At 36.6% G+C, this 21,318-nt stretch overlaps 1 protein-coding gene across 3 annotated transcripts in view; it reads right to left on the bottom strand.

The window, feature by feature from the left end:
- Positions 1 to 6,008: 6,008 nt before the first annotated feature.
- The window catches only part of cadm2a (cell adhesion molecule 2a), a 248,490-nt gene continuing 233,180 nt past the window's right edge, over positions 6,009 to 21,318 (bottom strand). For all 3 annotated transcript variants that reach the window (XM_042008366.1, XM_042008368.1, XM_042008367.1), the window contains 2 exons: positions 13,608 to 13,730; positions 6,009 to 11,480 (listed from right to left, as the gene is read on the bottom strand). In XM_042008366.1, coding sequence (XP_041864300.1) covers positions 11,362 to 11,480; positions 13,608 to 13,730 — 242 coding nt within the window. In that variant the 3' untranslated portion in view covers positions 6,009 to 11,361. The remainder of the gene's footprint in view (positions 11,481 to 13,607; positions 13,731 to 21,318) is intronic.

Genomic DNA, 21,318 nt, shown 5'->3' with positions numbered 1-21,318 from the left:
CCAGTGAACTATAATGATTTGCAGGGGGTCATCCTTGCGATTGTAAATAGTACTCTTATTTTAAGCGTAGACAGAGAAAATTTATATTGAATATTGAATATTTGGGTTATCATGACCCCGGTTAAAGTCCACATCCTGATAACCTTAAATCCATGAATAGAAGGAGCTGGACTTTTTTCTGGTTCTTGAAGATGTTTTACTTCTCATCCAAAAACCTGTTAAGTTCTTACTGGGAGTTTTAGGCATATAAACAACTGCATGTGTGTGTCACAGACCCACCCTTCTTATTCGCTGTTGTCTGAGCTGTTTATGTGTCTGACCAACATGTTTAAAAAATGAACCACTGATTATTGCTGAACCATCTTCCCCTTGTTTGCCAGCAAAATGGTGAAGTTTTGGCATCTGTTGAGGGATGTTGGTGCTTTCTTTTCTAACAACTTAAAGTCAGAGGAAGAGTTTGAGTGCAGGGGAGGGCTATTATTACCTTTATCCTTAGTTGCTCTGTTTCTGCTTCTGCTAGGTTGTTATTCTTATAACTGATGCAGTGGCAATGATGAATTCCACCACTGGGTGAGGTTTCTGCCTGAGTTTAACACCTACAAGTCCTCATATCTTTGTCTGAATCTATGTTTGATCTCTCTGGAAGTTCTCAGAATGCTGTCTCTAAGCAATTGTGTCTGGAACTTTCAAGTTTCTTGCTCTTCTTATGTTGTAATATATAGCTGGACCTTTTCAGTTAAACTGAAAACCTGGGAGTTTGTGAAGGGTCTGGTTCACCCAGTGTTTTTAATGCAATTTTCTCATTAAGCAACTTGTTTTGTTCTGTATGTAGAGTCTGTGCTTGGCTGTATTTAACTGTACCCTCTATATGTATGAGCATTGAAAAAATGCAAGAATGCACAAATCGCTTCTGATAAACCCATGACACCACAGTAATTTAATGAGGCAACACCATTCACAACTCCACCCCATCCCTGGACACACACACACACACACGTAATAACCTCTGAGCTTTCTTATAATTTGGAGCTGGCCTCTAAAACACACTGTCTAAAATGTACAGACCCAAGGCCTTTTATATCCTCCATTAGTTGTGCAGATATAAATTAGCAGTATCACTGCAACCATGGCACCATGCTGCCAAAGGCAGACTTATGCTATGCAATCCTCCATAAAGTTCACATTTCATGATAGACTACTACACTGATGTCTCACATAAAATGAGCTGCTTTGGACAGCCGTACAGCAATGTTTTGGCTCTGCGCTGGTATTACTTTAGTTGTGAAACAGCACAGCAGTGTTTCATGTCCAGACTGTCAACTTTAATGGATATGTTCACTCACAAGAAATGAGCAGCAAGAAAACTTCTACCTCAGTTTATCAACTTTGCACAGTGCCATGGCTCCTTTTTCTTCTTTAGGTTCTTGTTTCATTTTCTTTTCCCTTTCACAAATTGATGTTTAACTTGTTAAAATTCTAAAGGTTTTTAGCTCTTTATGCCAAGCAGTGGGTTCCAATTTGTTTGAAAGAACACTTGAGGAATATGTTTCAGAGTTTCCTGAGTGCTGATGAGTGTTAGATGTATGCTAAGTCAAGCACGTGAGGCAGAAAATAACCATGATAAAAATCATCTTTTTAACTGAATAGACCAAAAAGAGCAAGTTAACAGAAGAGAAAAGGAAAGTGAACATAAGAAAGAAGATAAAGATGCACCAGATAGAAAGTAACAGAATCAAAACAGAAAAAAACAGCCAACCAGCTGCAACACCTGTAAAAAAAAAGCAGAAAACGACCAATGGCATCTGCAAGAAAAACAAAGCTGATAATCAACAAGAGCACCTATAAAGACAGACAAGCCAGCCCCGCATAATGATGACAACACATACACCCAGAAAATGGCTGAAAAAGGCTCCAGCCAGAGCGTCTCATGGTCATGGAGCACAGTCCCCCATTGTGCCAGAGACGACCTACCGGCCCTGAGGGAGGCAGAGTTCAGTGCTCAGGGAGAAAAAAACATCAAACAGGGGCCCTCTTGATTCTGTACATATGAAACATCATGGATATGTGAAATTTCAACTAATGCAATACATTTTCTTTTATCATTTTAACCTTGTTCTGTTGCTTGGTTACAGAAATACACACTGCCTGTGTACTGCTATTTAATCTTATTACATCTGCCTTCGGACATTATTGTGTTCAACATCTGCAAAAATAAATAACTCTCCAAATGCTATTTTGACATAACACCTGCTTGCAGCGGTGAGGCACATATTCCTCACATTACTGTTTGCCTTTTAAAAGACATCTGTATTCACAGCATGACTCTCTGACATGGTGCACTGTCTCTGTTAAATGTCTTGACTGGAGATCACCCCTGTGATCTCTTCTAGATTATGGTTTGAAGTTCGCAAAAGCAAAAAAAAAAAAAAAAAAAAAAAAAAAAAAAGAAATGGTGCTTGAGGATATCAGTTGCTGATGCGGGTAAAGTTCCTGCAAAGTAAAGTTTGTAGACATCAAAGTTGTTTTTTTTTCTCCCTGATGGCATCTTGAAGCACAGCAAACAGCTTATACTGTGCATGTCTGGGTCATGTTGCAGTGAGGATGTGGTCACAAGTGGTCAGCACATTTATTGAACATCAAAGCCACTAACATCCCTTCTGTCAGCCTCCAAACAGAGTCCACCTAAAAAGAAATGAAGATATCTCTGGGACCGGATACTGCAGGAAATGGAGGCAAATGAGATGTGCCGAAAGCACATGATACAGCAGAGAAAAGCAGTAGAGAAAAAAAAGATAAGTATTCATTGAGGCAGAGAGAGTGATGTGGCTCTGACTGAAGGGACTGATCCTCTTCATAAAGAATAGGTGTGTGTTTGCATATGGCGTGTCTGATGCCTCACATATAGATGCAGCTCTCTCAGACTGACAGGACTGGACAGGTGAGAGGCACGACACCATAGCACATTCGGAAAGTGACACTTGGATGGAGCCCCTTTAATACATCTTCTCTCTCTTTTTCACACCTCAATCATTAATGAACTTTCATAAGGGGACACTTGACTGACTGATTTCAAGACTTCTTTATTTTTTTAAACAAAGCTTTGTATCAAAACAACTCACATGAACATTTTTAACTTGTCACTTGTCCAAAAGGTGGACTATTCTTCATTCTGAAGCAGCGTGGCACTGACAATCCAAAATGAGTGCATCAGTCACTGTTACCCCTTATCATTTTACTGCTGGCAGCAAAAACAGTATTTTCTGAATAAGATATCCAGCTTATTAAAGCAACACTAGATAAGTGTGTAAGCCTTCAATGTATGTGCTTCTGATTCATTTTGAAGTACACTGACATTTATTAAGAAGAACCCTGAAACTGCTTCAGAGCACCCCACTGTTCCCAAGTCTGGTTTCCAGTCTGGAACAACACTATTTTGCTTTATGGTATCATGCCACACATGGACTTGATAATAATAACCATAATTAAAAAAGGTTGGATGCATGATGCATAGTTTTGTTGTTGCTATTGGTAACTAATAACTGATTAACTCTTTTTTTTCTGTGTTGTGTTGAATCTGCTTTGCTTGGATCTGCTGTAAAGTTATGGATGTGTATTTTATAATCATAACAAGAATATGATCTTTTTTTTTGCCCCTGTGTAAGTAGGTATTATATAAGAGGAGATTGAGGCAGTGGTTGATTCCCATCATAAAATAAATAAATTATTATATATTTGCATAAGCTCTAACAACATTAAAACAGCAGCAATCATTTATCACCTTATTGTTGTCTCCTCTGTCTCACAGATGAAGTCTGTTAGCTTAGTCTCAGTTCAGACTTGCTAGCAAAGATGTGTCTTTTATATTTTAACATTTTTTTTTTTGCAAATTTTATACCAAACTTTCAGTAGGTACTCTGAAGGTAATCTTGCCATAAACTGCACATGTATTAATCCCACACATTTAATTATATAAAAAAATATAAATCAGAAAAGCAAAAAATAATACAGATAAACTAAAACCATATTTGTTTTTCTTTCTTTTTTTTCTTGTTTTGGTCTTTTTGTAATTGTGGGTTTCCATCATATATAGACTACACCATAATCTGTTGTGTGGCAAATTCGGGTCCTCCTGGCTGCATCTTTGCTGGCCTCTTTAGCATTAAAGTAAACTCACATCTATGGCTGTAATCGACATTTGCAAATCATATGATCTTTTTTTGTGTCTGATGTTTTATTTATTTATTTAATTTTTTTTGCTCAGGGGCTTTTTGTATATAGTTCGGCTTTGCTAAGTAATTAATTCTTTAATCTGAATAAAATAGAATACAGAACAATGGCTAAAGAGTTTTTATTGAAGCCTGTTTGTCCTCTTTTCACACAAAACATATTGACACCCTATATTCATTACTGGAAGTATGTTTATTGAAAGATATGAGTTGAAGAAACCTTCTCCTGAAGCCATAAGAATACCAGATTTTTAAGCTGTTAGTATTATTAAGTATTTAAGTGCTGTATTTAACTGAGACTAATAAATAAATGAATGTGTCATACAAAAAAGTAAGAAAACAGAAAAGAAAAAAGTATTCCTATAATATTATTACATATTCGGCTTAATGTTATACTGTATTTATGGTGATTTGACAAGAGGATGACAGATTGCTGAATGTAGGTATAAAAATACAGTGCTAGTTTTGGGTTTTGTGACAGCCCAGTTCACATAGTTGCATTGTGCCTATTCATTGCATGCACTTGAATCCAGCAGTGCTTGTCATCCCACTCCTCTCTTACATACATCCAGTTATTCCTCTGCACTACACTGCACATGAAAAACTTTATACACATTTAGGGAAGTTTGAACATCATTTTCTCAAGGTAATGCAAATCCTTTGGCAAATGCTGGCTGGCAACCCTGCTCGAAATGAGTTGGGCTAAAAAATCATTTATGCAAACTAACATTTTGCATGAAAAGCAATTTTTGTCCAGTCTCCCTCATTCCAACTGTGCCAGTTCTCAAAACTGCTCCAATTGATTGAGAGGTAATTGAGTTTTTCAATGACCCCTCACTTTCCATCAGCGGAAGAATCATACCTGGGCTGCAAAAATGCAACCCTCTCCAGGCTGTATTTATTCCTGACAGATGGGCTGATTGCCGCTACCATCTTCAGTCTAACATGACATCTTATTGCCATTACCTAATTCCCCCCTCAGTCATCGTCCTCTGACTCATTGAAAAAGGTGGATGGCTGTCCCTTCTGTCTTTCAGGGTTGGCTGCACCTTCCTCAGTCTCTCCTTTTTCATATTCTTATATCCTTCTTTATTAGATCAATTTTTCCATCTATTTATGCACAATTTTCAGTCTCCTGATGCAGATAGGGTACAAATGATAGCAAGGACTTAAAATCTAAATGAGGGTAGAAATAAATATTCACTCTAACTTTGTCACAATATAAAAGTTTATGGTCTACTTTTACGTACTTAGCCAAACATGACTAATTAAAACAATAATGAAATATGAAGTACATAAGATCAGGTTTGAAAATCCTGAGAAGATGCAGTGATCGGGGTATTCTCTGACTACTCTTGTTTCAGTTTTTTGGTTTGAGTGAATTTTCATAGACCTAACAAAGTGGCTAGTGATTCTGCATATGCCACATGCATATTTTAGGGGGGGGGGCATTTTTTCTCAGTGTTGCTGTGGTGACTGTTGACAAATATGAAATATGGGCTGAAATGGTTCCTCGTGACAAACTGAATGGCAGAGTGCAGATAGGAAACAGAAAGACAACACAAATTATTGTTTATAAAAAAATCATGAACATTTGTCTGTACATGTTTGTGTGTGTGGGTGCGTGCATGCATAGATCCTTGTGAAAATAAATTCAAATATTTGCAATGCAAAAGTAGTGACAATGAATCATCAGTGCTTCCTTCCCAAATCAGAAATAGTTCAATAAGAAATTTTCAAAGGGGTAATTATGACTTTAAATAAACTCAGGCTTATACAAAGGTTTTGGCAGCTATTTATTCAACAGTTTTGATTTCATACATACAAACCTCTAAATCGAATAATAAATCCCACAGACAATGGGAGAGAAACACCTCCATTTACGGGGCTATGTAACAATTCAAGCTCTCTTTTGTACAGCTTGATATGAAACGACTTATTTCACCAGAGTCAGAACTAACATACGTCTAGCTCTAATCCTGGTCTTTACAGAGCTTTCCTGTGGATGTTTTGTATTTAGTGAGTGATAGTGCCTTGAAACACCTTCCATCTACAGACTGATAGACATAGGGTGTTTCTGCACAAAAAATAAAAATAGATAAAGATAAAAGAATCAAAAAACAACAGAGGGAGGCATTGAAATGGGTTCATACCACAAGATGAAATTATTTTCAGTAAAAAAACAAAAAACAAAAAAAAAAAAAAAAAAAAACCCACAATGATTAAACTTCATTTGCAGCATATTTCTAAATCTCAGTGTTTTAAGTCATTGATCAACTAAAAAAAAAAAAAAAAAAAAAAAAGGAAAAGAAAAAAGACTGTGCTGTATACTTCATATTCCAACGACAGCAAGGTGACAGACAAACTGAAGAATCACTGAATAATTTTATTAACATTGTTGAAACCTTAAACTCAACAAATACATGGTGTCAGCATTCAGGGGACTAGCAGAGTGATAAGTGCTCACAAGTCCCAATTTTAAGACAGGAAACAAACAAAAGAAAATCTAAGTGAAATATATTCCTGAGATGCAAAAGAAAAAAACAAAAAACAAAATCAAACAAATCAGCACATCACTACATGCGACTGTGTCACTGGTTGTCATTAATGTGACAATAGAGGATTTGGACTGATTGATGCTTGTGTGAATATTGAAAACTGTACAGCAAAGCCGTATGAAGGCCAGAAGAAGAGAGGTGGGACAGAGACAGGCCATGTTGTGTTATCACAGCTGTGGAGGGCTTAAACGTTAAAATTACTAATTAAAATATAATGTAAACCAGTACAGTTAAAAAGAACCATAGAGATAATAACCCACGGCAACAATTTCTTTTATACCTGTTCTCTTATAACCAGGGGTTGATATAGGCCTCTAATTTCCTGAAACTGGAAAAAAGCCTAATCCACAAATGCACCTATATGTTTCGACTTATGGGGATTTATTGTGAGCAGGTTTGCTGTAAGACTAGTATCATGTAATAAAAAAACAAAAAAAAAACATGTACTTAGAATGAGTGCAGCATAATGAGAACGTAGAAGATGAGTCCAGATGAATAAACAAATAAACAGCTCCCTAATGGGATCTGATATCCCATTTTACAATGAATTCAATCATTCAGAAACAAAAATCTGATATTACTTCATCTTCTTAGGTAACAAGTCAAAAGATGTGTTTTTAAATCTGTTTCAGGTTAACAAAAATCTAACAGTGCACAGAGGAAAAAAAAGGGGGTTTTATAATTTTGTAACGGGGTGTGCGTGCCTTTGCCAGCATGAAAATTGTTCACAAAATTGTCTGCAATTTCATGCCAAAATTACTGTCAGCATTGGACTGCTTAATCTGCATAAATGCACAACCTCAGCTGCACCATGTGCGCCTTTAGTGGAAGAAAAGGGGTTTTTCTGGAGCCAGAAAATTAAGAGACACAATCCCATAAAATGGAACCGTGCCCAATGAAAATGGCACTGCAGCTATGTTAGTACTATTACTGAATTGAATGAAATTAGAGGCCCGTGATCATGTGAATATTAACCAAACCAATACATACTGTAAATAAAGGAGGCAAAGTTTTAAAGCTTAGTTTCAACCGACAACAGATAAAGATGACTAAGATAAAACAAAGCTACAGATGAATCTGTATGGTAAAATAGAGCATGGTAATATGAGCCAAGATGTTAAAATAACAAACTTTAGAAGATTTAGGTTTGGTCTAGTGATTATAAAAAAAAAGCCATCGCAATGAATCACCTCATTACTGTCATGTCAAAAATGTCTAAACAAATATTTACATGTGATTTTCAGAGTACAACAAATCATACATTTTTAACAATTAATAGGAAATACAGTGCACTGGTGGGGGTGCATAATTCAACAAAAGGGCACCTTATCATTTGTAGTGCCAACACCAAGTCTTCACTGCAGATCCAGTTAATTCTGAATGTTCGTTTAACATATACTATCCAGACCTCTTTCTCTCTCTCCAGAATCCTAACATGTTTTATTGATGGATACAGAGTTAAAAAGCAACAGAAAATGTGACACCATCAATGATTTAAGACACAATAAATTGATGCAGATAGAAAAAAAGAACCTCATGACATTACTGTGACAAATACATGTAAAAGATTAGGTCTATATAGACCAGAGCTTGTCTGTAATGATTTAATCTGGATCTACAGATTTGTAATGATGCTAAAATGAAACTTGTAAACAGAAAACTTAAGTGCACAAAAAGTGTTAAATGTGTAATTGCAGTTTACAGCCTACATCCTTCCTAAGCACTGACCAGTTAAAAACTGAGCTGATATCGACCTAATAATTCCCAACTTGTGATTAACTCCTGCAGTTTTTGAATTATTGAAATCAGGAAAAAGACCTTGCTTGCTGACCTTATTTGCATAATGCTGTAAATTGGCCACCAAATTGGGGACAGCTGGGCCCACTTTTTTTTTTTTTTTTTTCGCCCTTGGTAATAATTTGCTCCTTTTACGTAAATTAGTGCATGGTTTTTAAGTCTTTAGGTGTTTCTGCTCTTTCACAGGGAAGTCAGTCAGCCAAACTCCTGCAGAGGGATGAAAGAGGAATAGTAAATATGTATAAAATTAAAAATTGTTTACTGTCTTATGGTTGGCTTAATTTGCCAGGACTTTATAGCCACCATCATGAAGGTAATGTTTCTTGCTCTTAAGTTTCTTAATTTTGATTGTACTTTCAATACTTTAAGAACTTCATGAAGAAAAATGGTTGATTTATTTAATTTCTGTGGACAAGCAGTAAATGTACACCAATTTTCTCCCAAAGCTGTACCACAGAATTGCCTATTTTCCTTCTTTTTTTTTATACATATATATGTAGATACATAATTTTTTTATCCTTCAAATGTGTAGCACCTGACAGCACACCACAAACGCAAGGAGCCATCGTTCTCCAAAATGAATTTACCCCCATTGTAGCTCTCTCTCTTCGATAAATTCAGTTCAAATAAATTAAACATGGAAAACAAACAAAACAAAACAAAAAAAATATATTTATATATAATAAAATAAAATAAACATGCCAATGTGTATTACCAAAGTTTAGTTCTTACACATTATGAACATGCTTAGCACGAAACAAACATATTGATTATAGACCAGATAAAGCCTTCTAATAAGATGTATGCAGTGAAAAATTATAAAAAGTAAATATATAAGGTGGCTAATATACAAATTTGAAGCAATACAGGAGTCCAAAATTTAACAGCAAGTTTTCACAATTAACCACATTTTAGCAGACACGATATACAGCAGGGAGCTTTAACCATTTTAAATGAAAGAAAAATAAAAAGAAAAAAGAAAATTATAAACTTCTTTTCCATATAAAAACATGTTTAAGCTTACATTTTCAAAAAGATGCACTGCAGCTCTATTCTCTCACAACTGAATCAAAGACAGCTTTGTCATCTTTCTGCTACCCATTTGAATAGAAGAACCGTTCCCAAGGCAATCTAGTTGTTGGCAAAGGAACACAGTAACTCATTCAGTCATTTTTTTGTGCTTCTCTATTTGTCTCCAGTTTTTAGATTCGGAAATGAGGCCCCTGCAGATGTATGACCCAACGCTCGCGCCATTTCTTTCTTTCTTTGCTTTTTTTTTTTCACTTGAGAATCCCATGAAATGAAAGTGTGGTTTATAAAAAATGACCTTGACTAGATGGAAATACAACAGTTTAACTAAACAGTTAGAAACTAGTTACACATACATCTGAAGGTGGCAGTCAAACTGATGTCATCAGTATTTATAATCTTGTCTATGAACCAGTAACTGCTGAAAGCTGCCTGCACCTCAACCTTCATGAGGTATCAATCAGAATTACTGAAAGATGAATAATAATAATAAAAAAATGAACACTTTTTTTTTCTTTACATACTGTAGCTATTCTTGATTTTATCTTGTAGTAACAACCAGTGGTTCAATGCACATTTCACGAGGTTGTTAAACCTTGAAATGACTTCAGTGGTACATAAACAGAAACTAATCTGTAAAAGTGAAACATTGAACTAATTTCAATACAATTTATACAACTTTTCAACGGAGGAGATTGCCTCTTTCTGTACACCTGAACCCATTAGATGAAACGCAATCTACTGTAAGCTGACCAGATGACGGTGAAGGTGTTTTGCCTGCACAGAGCAGGAATAAGCAGATCTTAATACACAGGAACCGTAGATTTAGCAAATGGTTTAATATACTTGCTTGAGTGGACTTGATGGAATGCTTTATCTAGCATTTGTATGTTTTTGGTGTGTATTCTCTGCTCTAAACAAAACCACACTACCTTTTATTACTCCTACCCTAATAGTGAAAATCATATTATACACTTATCTGACAAACCTTGCTACAGTGTTACACAAAACCTTCTTCTTATCTTACAAGGGGTCAAGTGTTTAATTACAGGTCTATTTAAAGGGGGATGGGGTTGGGAGAGGTGGATCATCTAAAAGTACCAGACTCAATGTGATAGACATGTATAAGGCGTAAACAGCACAGATCTTCATTCAAATAAAAAAGACACAAGGCATAATCAAAAAGCTGTGAGCTAGGCAATGAAATGATCTACAAAGCATTTACATTGCTACTGACAGACGATACATGAAGGCATTGACAGAAGTTCAATGGCGTCTGTATTTTTAGGCACCGTGTTGATGTGAGATATGATATGTGTTTATGAACACAGGGGGTTTCATTTTATATGTGTTTGTGTGTCTGCATGGTGAGAAACAGGAGTAAAAGACAAACAAGGGGTCATGTAAGAAGCCGTCATGGTAGAGATAAAGATTTCCAAGTGTTCATGACAAGAAACAAAAAAAACAAAAAGAGTGAAAAGAGGGACAACTCCAGCAGCAACAGCAAGCTGCCGGCTGAAAAGCGTCAGCCAGAAATGATGTAATAATTAAAGGAGAACATGACCAAGAGAAATGCACCGGAAAAACTAATAGGAATATACATAAAGAGCTTCGCTGCCTGTGGGCTCCCTGTTGACTTGAAGCAGGCAGTGGCCAGAGGTGAAGAAGAAAAGTGGGAGACTGAAAGAGAGAATAACAGATACAGAGACTGAAAGGTGGAAAGGAGAGAGATGCACTGCTCCCTCTGCAGTCTAAATGAAGTATTCTTTCTTTTCTTCTGCGTGTGCATGGTTGCCCTCAGCGTTGATGATGGCTGTGTCGGCATCGGGCGCATCATCAGCTCCTTTGGCTTCGTTCGTCAAGTATGTTCCTGTGGGATGAAAAAACAAACCCATTTCAAGGAAAACAAATACTGAGCAGCTCTGCATGGTGTTGGCTGCCAGGGGCAAGAGAAAAAAACACATCTGAAGACAACATCAGTGATGCTACATTATTCATAAACAGAAAGATGAGAAGCTGGGATAGTGTGGTATATGTAAATAGAGCAGAGTAGGTGTGTAAAACCATAGAAAGATTGAGCAAAAAAAGATAAATAATTATTCATTATTATCAGGGATGGGGGTCAATGATTAAAAGTGCACATGCAGGTAATTTAATGCTTTCTGAGCTAAATGTGGTAGCATCAGAGGTTAATTCTGATTAAGTGTTTTTTTTTATTCTTATTCTTTTTATTCTTTGTTCAGTTTCCATCTTGTGGAATCCCCCTGATATGTCAGATATGTCATACATATATATATTTTTTTTCTAAAATAATTAGATTTACATGGCAGTGTCATTAATTTACATTGTTTTGTTTTTACAGTATGAAAAACTGGAGCCATGTCAGTGTTGTCTTAATAATATCAGCATTGGCATAACACAAAAGATGTCCAGTTTTTTACAGGGATAAAACAATCTACATTTTGGATCTATATGTACCTTAATTAATCATATAGAGGACATAATGCAGCCACTGGTTAAGCAGGTTAAGCTGCTGAGGCCTAGAATTTGTTCACAGTATGAGTATGACACACTGAACAAAAATCAAGCAAACAAACTATGTTGATTCAGCCATCTACAAAACTATCAATGGATTAATTCGACATGGAGAAAAACTTGAAAACATGAAAGTTCAGAATTGCATTTTTCAGTTAAAGTGGATTTTTGATGGTTGATTGGCTTGCATCAGGGCTGCCAGTCACATATCAATCATCGTTTTATCTTAGATTTCTCTCAAAAAGTGTTCAATTAATCTAAGACATTTTCCCCCACAAGTCAATATGGTACCATCAAACATCCATTTTTGCCATTATGAGTGGGATGACTGACATGTTTTTAAGCCAGGGGAAATAATAACAAGGTATATGAACAAAACAGGTTTGAGTTAATTAATTGGTGAACTCATGTTGTAAACTAATTGTGTTGATTCATGATGCGTTATTTCCTCCTTTGTCAGTGGAGTAGATGATACATGGTTTTTCCAAAAACAGTTTTTCTGTGTTCATTTGATCGACATGAGGTGCCTATCAAAGCAAAGGTTCAAAGTATTTTTAATCAGGAGAAGCAATGAATAAGACAAAACAACAAAAAACTTAAGTGTTAATAATTATTCAGCCCACAAGTTACATTAGTGTGTCGAGCTGAAGGGAAGAGTGCAAGTCTCTTGGACATATAAGTGGATATCTCCATATAAGCTTGGTACATCTGAGCGCAGAGTTGATGGCCTTTGAGATCTGCAGGCCTGCAGGTTTAAGATGTTTCCCTGCTCCAACACACCTGATTCAAATTAAATAGCTCTCCTCAACAGCTTTTTGTCAACTTTTGCCCAAGTATGTTGATCCATTAACTGGATTCAGGCATCCAAAACCTGCAGAACAGCGGCTCTCAAGGACCGACTTTAGACACCCTCTGGTTATACCCTATACCCCAACTTGGGGTCCTCCAAAGAGCACAGGAGGTCCCTGATGCTTTCAGTGTTCAGAGCCAATGTGATTTAGATTAAGGTCAAATCCACACAGAGTTTTTTTTTTAATCATCTGAGTGATCCCAACACTTTGCACCATTTTGAGGAAGAAACATGTCTAAGAAATGCAACGCAGATGATTCGCTTTAAAAAAAAGCAAAAAATAAGTACCTTACCTTTTCGTTTTACCAGATAATCGGCGTCTGCCCTGCTCTAAACCAGAAAATTTCTTTTTCCTTTTATATTTGGATCCCCATTGGCTACAACCATGTGGCTACAGATTGTCTTTAGATCCAAAGATGATGTAAGAAATTTAGATGCCCATGGATGGATGCCCATGTCTGCTTGACCCCCAATACCGCAATGATTTATTAATGTGAGCTGCATGTAAATGCACATAAACCTTCCTAAGTGTGCACAATTTGTTTTGCTCTTCATGTTGCTAATAGGATAAGAAACAGATTCTCAACAGGTTTCGGTCCATTGGTCTTTTACCTTTATGCCTGGCGAGGTATCTTCCCAGAACAATGATTAAACACAAGGTGACAAAGACCACTACGGCCACCACTCCACCGATCAAGGCGTGGTCAGTGCCATGCTGCCCCAGTGCATTAGGATCTGAGGAGAGACAAAAAAACAAACAAAAAAAAAAAAAAGATCAAAGTGTTGGTTAGTCAGGTTAGAAAGCGAGGGCAGAGGAGCAGAGAAAGAAAAGACAAAACAGAGCATGGAGGAGAGGAGAGATTATTTTCAGATTGTTCCTATTTTAACGATTGTTTGGAGCTGCTGTCATTCCTTTCTCCTTCCACATCATGCAGTCAGAGCTGAGCCACACAACTCTCTGAGAATAATAAAACAGAGATAGAAGAGGGACGGACACCCCATTGACACAAAGAGACAGTCAGACACACATTCGCCCTGCAAAATGAAGGAAAAAGGGAATGCAATAGGGACTTGGGGAGGAGGGGGGGATAGAAGTGAATAATTCAGGACCACCCCCACCGTGCCGCAGGAGTCCCCAACATGCAAACCAGGGCAGTAGAGGAAGAGTTGTACACAGTAAATAAATCATCACATGGAAAATAAAAAAGGAAAGATCAGTCTTTTTCTGATTCTTTGAGAGAACGAATTATTGTTGGGAAAATGAATTAGATGTTGGAGAGTTGCTACTGGTCCCCAGCTGGTTGATATGCAGCATAGATGATAGTAGAGCCATGAAAGACTGAAGAATGCTTGTTTGTGCTTCATGCAAAACACCATAAAAGGTTTTCTTTTCTTTCAACAAGAGATTATTTACAGTTTTCAGAGTGACTTCTTTTTCCTCAGTCTGATTTTCAAGGTAAGAATAGGGAAAGGACACAGATGCATTCACGGCGTAAGAACCCACTGTGCTCAAATCTTCAAGTCGACAGTGACAGCAGTGAAGTGATGGGCAATGGAATATCCTGTGTTATTAATATCATCCCACGACAGCTGAGAAATTACAGGAATGCAATCTAATTATCATCTTTTCAGTGTCATGGCATGATATATACAACCCTGCTACTTTCTATGTGCTATACTTGATTGTATGTGTGCTAATCCGGCATTGTCAGAGCAGGGAAAGCAGGGATAGGAGGATGGGTTATGCATACAGCCCATGTCATATATTGACTCAGTTTCTCTTCAGTATTCTCCTTTTCTTTCTGTCTGCCCATGAGGCCAAATTGAACAGCTGGCTTGCTCTCGCTTCATAAGTCTCCATGGTGTGAGTGACCAGGCCGTCACACTTCAATGCCTCCCAGTGGACAAACACACGGTCACACCGACACGCACGCTCATAGACACAGATGTGAGTAGCGTGGTTTCACTGTGCTGCAGTTCTGCTTGGTCAGTGGAGCAGAGAGCAGAGGAATGTTCCCTGGGCAGGACCCAGCAGGGCGAGGACTGGGGCGTTTAGTTACACACGACTGTGTCTTCTCACCTCTATCTGTCACAACGGTGTGTGCCTATGTTTTCGTTAACCACCATACACACTTCCTGGCCTGGTCTATTTCTGCTGCCTGTTGAATGTGTAAAACGGTAAAGTGAGAGTCAAAGCTGCTGACTTTTTCTAGAAAATGTCTGATCCTTTTACAGATTACAAAGGACATGTGAAGTCAAGGCAAAATATGCGCCAAAAGTTTTAAAAAGTCAGGATAATCCACTTGATCCTCACTTTTTATCTGTATGTTTATTTAATTCCGAATGCTCACAGATACTCCACGGTATCCTAAATGCAGTGATATCACAGTTTCAAACCATTTCCAAGAGCAAAATATTCAATGATGTTTTGGTGATTATTTAGAGAGTCATTTTGCATACCCTAATAAGTTGTAAAAACTTGGGCAACTACAAAAATGACACTTTTTTAATGAAGCTGAGTTTGAAGAAAGACAGCAGAAGGAATTTGAAAGGACTTGAGACGTCGGTTTGCAGTCCACAAACTAAAAAAATATTTTTAAAAAATTCTATAAAAAGTCCATTAGGTATTTTGCTTAATTATTCGTTAACATATTGTTTACTATAGATTATCTTATTATTTACAAACTATATAATATTATAAAGTACAACATGTAAATCAATATTACTTAAAAACCAAAGCTGACCATTTAACTTTCCAATCATAATACTTCTGTATCATTTTGATGGCCCACTGACATTGATTAAGCACATTGCTGTAGCTATTGCTGCCCTGCAGCAGGCTGAGAAAAAACACTTCACAACTTTATTTTTTTCTAGCCTGGGGCATCAAGTTACAGCTGCTTTTGCTTTGTGTCACTGTGCCACACACCGGCAGGTGGATATCAACACACTGGCTGTTCTGAACGCATCTCATGGCCGATTCAACGAAGAAACACAAGAGGACATTATTGAAGGAAGCGAAGAAAAGAAAGAGAAAGTGACAGAACAAGAGCTAAGACAAAAGCCAACACCAGCGTGTTTTTTTACTAGTTGGAGAGAGCTCAGAGAAGAGACAGGATGCAAGACGGATGCAGAATTAAGTCTCAAAAGAGGATGCCAAAGGGTGAAAATCTGGCATAGTAATGCTGCTTTAAGAGTTTAAAACTGACAATAATGAATTAAAAAGTGTAGTCGGAATATTATACCAAAGTGATGGAATAACCTTTTTAAGCATGCTTCAAGCCAAATAAAGATGTTTTTCAGAGAAGTATATCTACTAACTTGATAAATAAGCAGTGTAAAAGCCAGAGACATAACATCACATTGGCTTACAATGTGTAAATACTTCATATGCAGTTCTTTTATTATGTCCCTGTAATGTATTGCTACTTGGGGAAGAATGATGTATTGTACGAGTTTACAAAGACAGACAGAGAAAGGAAAACATGCAGGAACTGATAGATACAAAAATACAGACAATTCATTTGGACCAAGAGGGATAAGAACAAAAACAGAAAGAGAGAGGTCTTTCCTGGTAGGTTTTACATTTTTATGACTCCTGAACACATTATCTTTTAATAAGGACATATACATTCTTCTCTGTATGATTTAATATGAGAGCGTGGCAGAGCAAACTCTTCCTTTAATATTTATAATACCCTTCCTGCCGCCTGCCCTTGTGAGCTGGGCTTGTTTAATAAATTAAAAGGGGTTAAGGTGTTATGTGAGCCACTGCTAGGTTGAACAGAGCCAAGTCTTCCTCTTAAAATGCCTCACTAACTCCTCATCTTATCCTGCTGGCTCCATGTGGACTTACTGTGACGAGATATGAGACTGTGATACTGTTTTTAAGAGGTTGTATAATAGCTGAAGACGAAAACAATATAATTTGAAGTACATTTTATGGACTTAAACCCTTTATAAAATTTTCAGATGGCCTTTTAACCTTCATTTTGATTTGATAGGAAATGCAATTTAGAGAAATCATACCATCCAGTAGCGAATGGTGAAGGGAAAAAAAGTGGGGGTCTCAACATTCCTTAACCTATATTAGCTGTAGAACTACAGCTATAAACATACTTCATCTGTTCCTTTAGCTTTCCAATCCATTCAATATTAGATAGTACATTTGTTTTGCTACAGAATCTAGTCAAACAAAAGCATGTATACACAAAACACTATCAGTCTGACAATCTTCACAAGAGGTTTTTGCCATTGTCTAGAGTATTATCATGGGATCTCCTGTGCCTTACAATATATCAGCCTCAACACTTCTTTTCATCTAAAATAATCTGTTATATTAAAAGTCAGAAGTGACCTGACAGCATCCTTTAATTCATCATATTAGTGTGCTGTTCAAATACCATCTCCACACTGCTACTTAACACACGCACATCTCAGTCATTCTGTCTCTTTCCCCCTTGGCTTTAAATTTATTTAATATTAAAATTCATCCCCACAGGCACCCCTTTTTGCTTTTGGATTGTGCTCTTTCCCTTCACTGTTTAAGATGTAGCTCTGTGAAGCATTAAGTTCTGTTACTCAGATCAATAGAGTAGTGGCTAGTCTAGGCATAGGCCTAAAGCGCTATGGTGCCCTTGTGTCTGTAGAATCTGTGAACATGTCTGTGAGCACATCATTAAGCTTGAACAGAAAATAGAAAACATAGAAAAAAAAAAAAAAAACCTGGAAATCAAGATGTCAGCCTAAATTTCTGGACTCAATATCATTTGCAATGAAATTTTGTTTTTTGAAGCTGCAAGGACATTCAAACAAAGTTGTCATGAGGTTTATAAGATAAATGAGTCTCTCTTCCTACCTGCTTCACTAAACCAGCTGCTGTCCATTAAACTAAAGTTTATACTTTGTATGTGACACACCAGCTCTTTTTGACTTTTAAAATCTGTTTTCAACTGTAATTTTTAAATTTGTAATGTTTAAAAAATGCTTTCGCCATCTTGGGAGTGATCGACAAGTTTGGTTACTTCCATTCTATAGTTACCAAAAACAGCTTTTAAAGAGGTACCTCTCAAGAAAAAAAAATCAGCCTGCTTTTAGAAGTGTACCGTAAACTAAAACCGGTCTGCTGTTTGTGGCGAAGGCCTCAAAGGTAGCTGGAGCTGTATCTGCAGCTCAGTCCTGAGTTCTTGTTGTGCTAGCCCTATCAGTTGAAAACCATGGCATCCTACTATCTGTATAATGTAAAGGGCATCATAGATTAAGCACAATGTTGGTTTTATTGTACCTTGAGCATCTTTCATGGTATCATAGCAAGCCACTGCTTCTCCACAGGGGTACCCTAAGGCTTGGTGCTGGGTCCTTTTCTCTTCAAATATACACCACCTCCCTGGGTCTGATCATTCACGCCTGCGTCTTCTAATATCACTGTTTTTCTTCATACCCAGATGTACCTGTTATTTTTTACAGTATGGGCCACAATGGCTTTTTGTTTGACCAAGAATGCCACCAAAAGCCATGATTATCTCTCACCTTAGATATACTAGCTGTAATGCTCTGTTAATATGCACAGTAAAGGCCTCACAAATGGGCCCGGATTGTTTTATTCCAAGAAAAACATCCTCTCTTTATGCTTGTATCACACTAGCACACCTAACTTACAATCATTTGCTTTTCTTTACCTGTTCTGCTACTTAATGACTAAAGCTTGAATATTGTTCTTCTCTTGTTTGCCACTTTGGATAAAAGCACAGACTAAATGTAGACATATGCAAACAATATAAACTTTATAAAGTGAAATATAATTTCTGGTTTAGGGGTCAGGGATAAAGAGAGTTATTGTATTTGTTTTGGGAAAAATTAATAAAAAATTTAGCAATGGCCATCAGGGTAAGCACATATAAGAGAAGAAAACTAACGATCACTTTTATACATATTGAATTCACTCTACAAACATTGCACTAACTTTCATGCAAGACGCAAAACATGGTTGTGACTACATGTCTCCAAATCCTCACATCCATATGCATAAATGTAAATAAAACAAAATACAATAATCGATCAACTAAAATATTGATATTTGATTATTTTTTCAAAAATGAAAAAGTGCACAAATACATTTTTAATTAAGTTTGGACAATAGCAAAAAAGGCTTAAAAACAGCCTGTACAGCATGCTGACTCATGCTATTGGTCAATCTATAACTTTCACCCCTGTGGTCTGCTTGGGATCATCAACATGTACGATGGGAAACTCCAGACAAAATCCTTGCAGAAACATGGAGAACACACAAACGTATTGGTGGCTCATGCTCTTCACCTTATAGCTCATGGGACTAATTAGAAACAAGTCAGCAAAAATTATATAATGGTGGAAAAAACAACACAAAACAAACAAACAAAAAAAAAAAACAAGCAGTTTTTCTAAGAGGCTGTGTATTAGAAGTAAAGATGGTGTTTATGTCCGGACTATATAAATACAATTTTTTTCCTGTATTTTTTTATACAGAAAAATACCAGTATGTTTACAAAATAGACTTCATATTGACATGTATAATGTTAAATGAAAAATCCACAACTTTGAAAATGCATAAGATCTTCATTTTAAAAAAAGAAATATTTCATTTCACATAAAAATACTGTTATAAATCCATTTTCAAATTCATCATAATTTCACTAAAACGTAATTAAAAAATAGCTGAACATCTACATTTAAGGTTAATACTGTTGATATTCGGTTGTTTTACTGTGAATTCATTTATACTGCATTTGTAGTATACACATGATGTTGGCCTAGACGTTAAAGAGGTGGCCTCGTCGCTGGAGGACTCAGGTTTAAGTCACCGCACTGGGAACAGACTGAATTAATATTATTCATGCTTATAGCTTTCATTTAACATAAAAAAAAAATAAAACAAAAGATTCCATGTAATACCCAGGTCTAAACTGTATTTTTACAGTGAAATTTTACAATTAGTTTAATTCTTGTTTTTTTTACTCTAAGTTCATAAAATTAAAATTTAAACTGTACATAACTGGTTGAGCAGGGCTACAGATTCAGGTTAAAATCCTTGCCAGTGGTCCTTCTCTGCATGTTATCTAGCCCATTCCTTCCAAGCTACTGTTAAATAAAAGCCACCACAGCCAGAGAACCATCTTTAAACGACTTAGAGAAATCTTTGTTCACAAGCCAAGAACCAACACTGAACAGCCATGATTTTGAGGCCCTGGGGTAGCTCTGTGTTAAAAGCAGAAATGATTCTGAGGAACTCACTGCTTTGGTTAGTAAACAGTTCAGAGCTGTATATACACAGTCAACTTCACTTCAACAAAGAAACACACACACACACACACACAAATACAACAAACAAAACAAAAAAAAACAAAACAAAAACAACAACAACAAAACAAACAAACAAACACATAATACCCTGAAACATTGCTGGTTTCTTTAAGACTAAGATCACTTAAGATGGACTGGGATGAAGTGTAAAAGTCGTGTTGTCTGACAAATCCAAACTATAAATTCTTTTTCTTTTAAAGAATATTGGCCATTTGTATAGTAGCCACTTTAAATAATGCTAATGAAAAGTATGTATCCAAGTTTCGGAGCCATATTGCCTTTCAGAGAAAGAGTCAAACCAAATTCTGCACATCCCCAGATACCGAACTACAGAGACAATGTATTCGGAGTTCTCAGTGGAAAATGCAACAAGAATGCCCCTTGAAGTCCGATATCTGACTCGGAAAGTTGGGGAAGACTCACTGGCTGCAACTTCACCTAGTAAAGTGTAACTACATCCCCTACTTTTAGTGTAACTCTACCCACTGCCAAACTTAAACATCAAAAAAGAAGAATAATTTAACAGAGTATGAAACTGAGATGGTTTAATCAGAGGTGGAGGAAAGATAAAATAGCCTACACACACTGGTAGCGTGTTAAAGATAGGTGGGCAGAGCTTCCCAGCATGCTTTGCGTGTGTTCAGCCTAAGTGAATTTAAATGTGTTCAGATTTACTTAAATACAATAGTTTTGTAGGTGTAGTGCAGCAATCTGTGTAATTCTATTTTAGTGCTTGTTTGCTTTGATTTCTGACAGTTGTACTGTTAACTAATGTAAGGCTTCTTCTCCTTTCAGTGTCATAGCATGATAAGCTATAAAAAAAAACAAACTGATCAAATAATGTGGAACAAACCAGCAGTACATGTATAGAGTTAAAAATAAGTAATGCAATTTTGTTTTATTTGATGATCGATCTACCGTTGATAGTGCTGCAGTCTCTAAACAAGGAGCTGAGAAGTGGGATCCAGTGTTGTTTATGATTTAT

The sequence above is a fragment of the Melanotaenia boesemani genome, chromosome 15, assembly GCF_017639745.1.
Source record: "Melanotaenia boesemani isolate fMelBoe1 chromosome 15, fMelBoe1.pri, whole genome shotgun sequence".
Taxonomy (NCBI): Eukaryota; Metazoa; Chordata; class Actinopteri; order Atheriniformes; family Melanotaeniidae; genus Melanotaenia; species Melanotaenia boesemani.
This window is presented reverse-complemented; position numbering and strand designations above follow the sequence as displayed.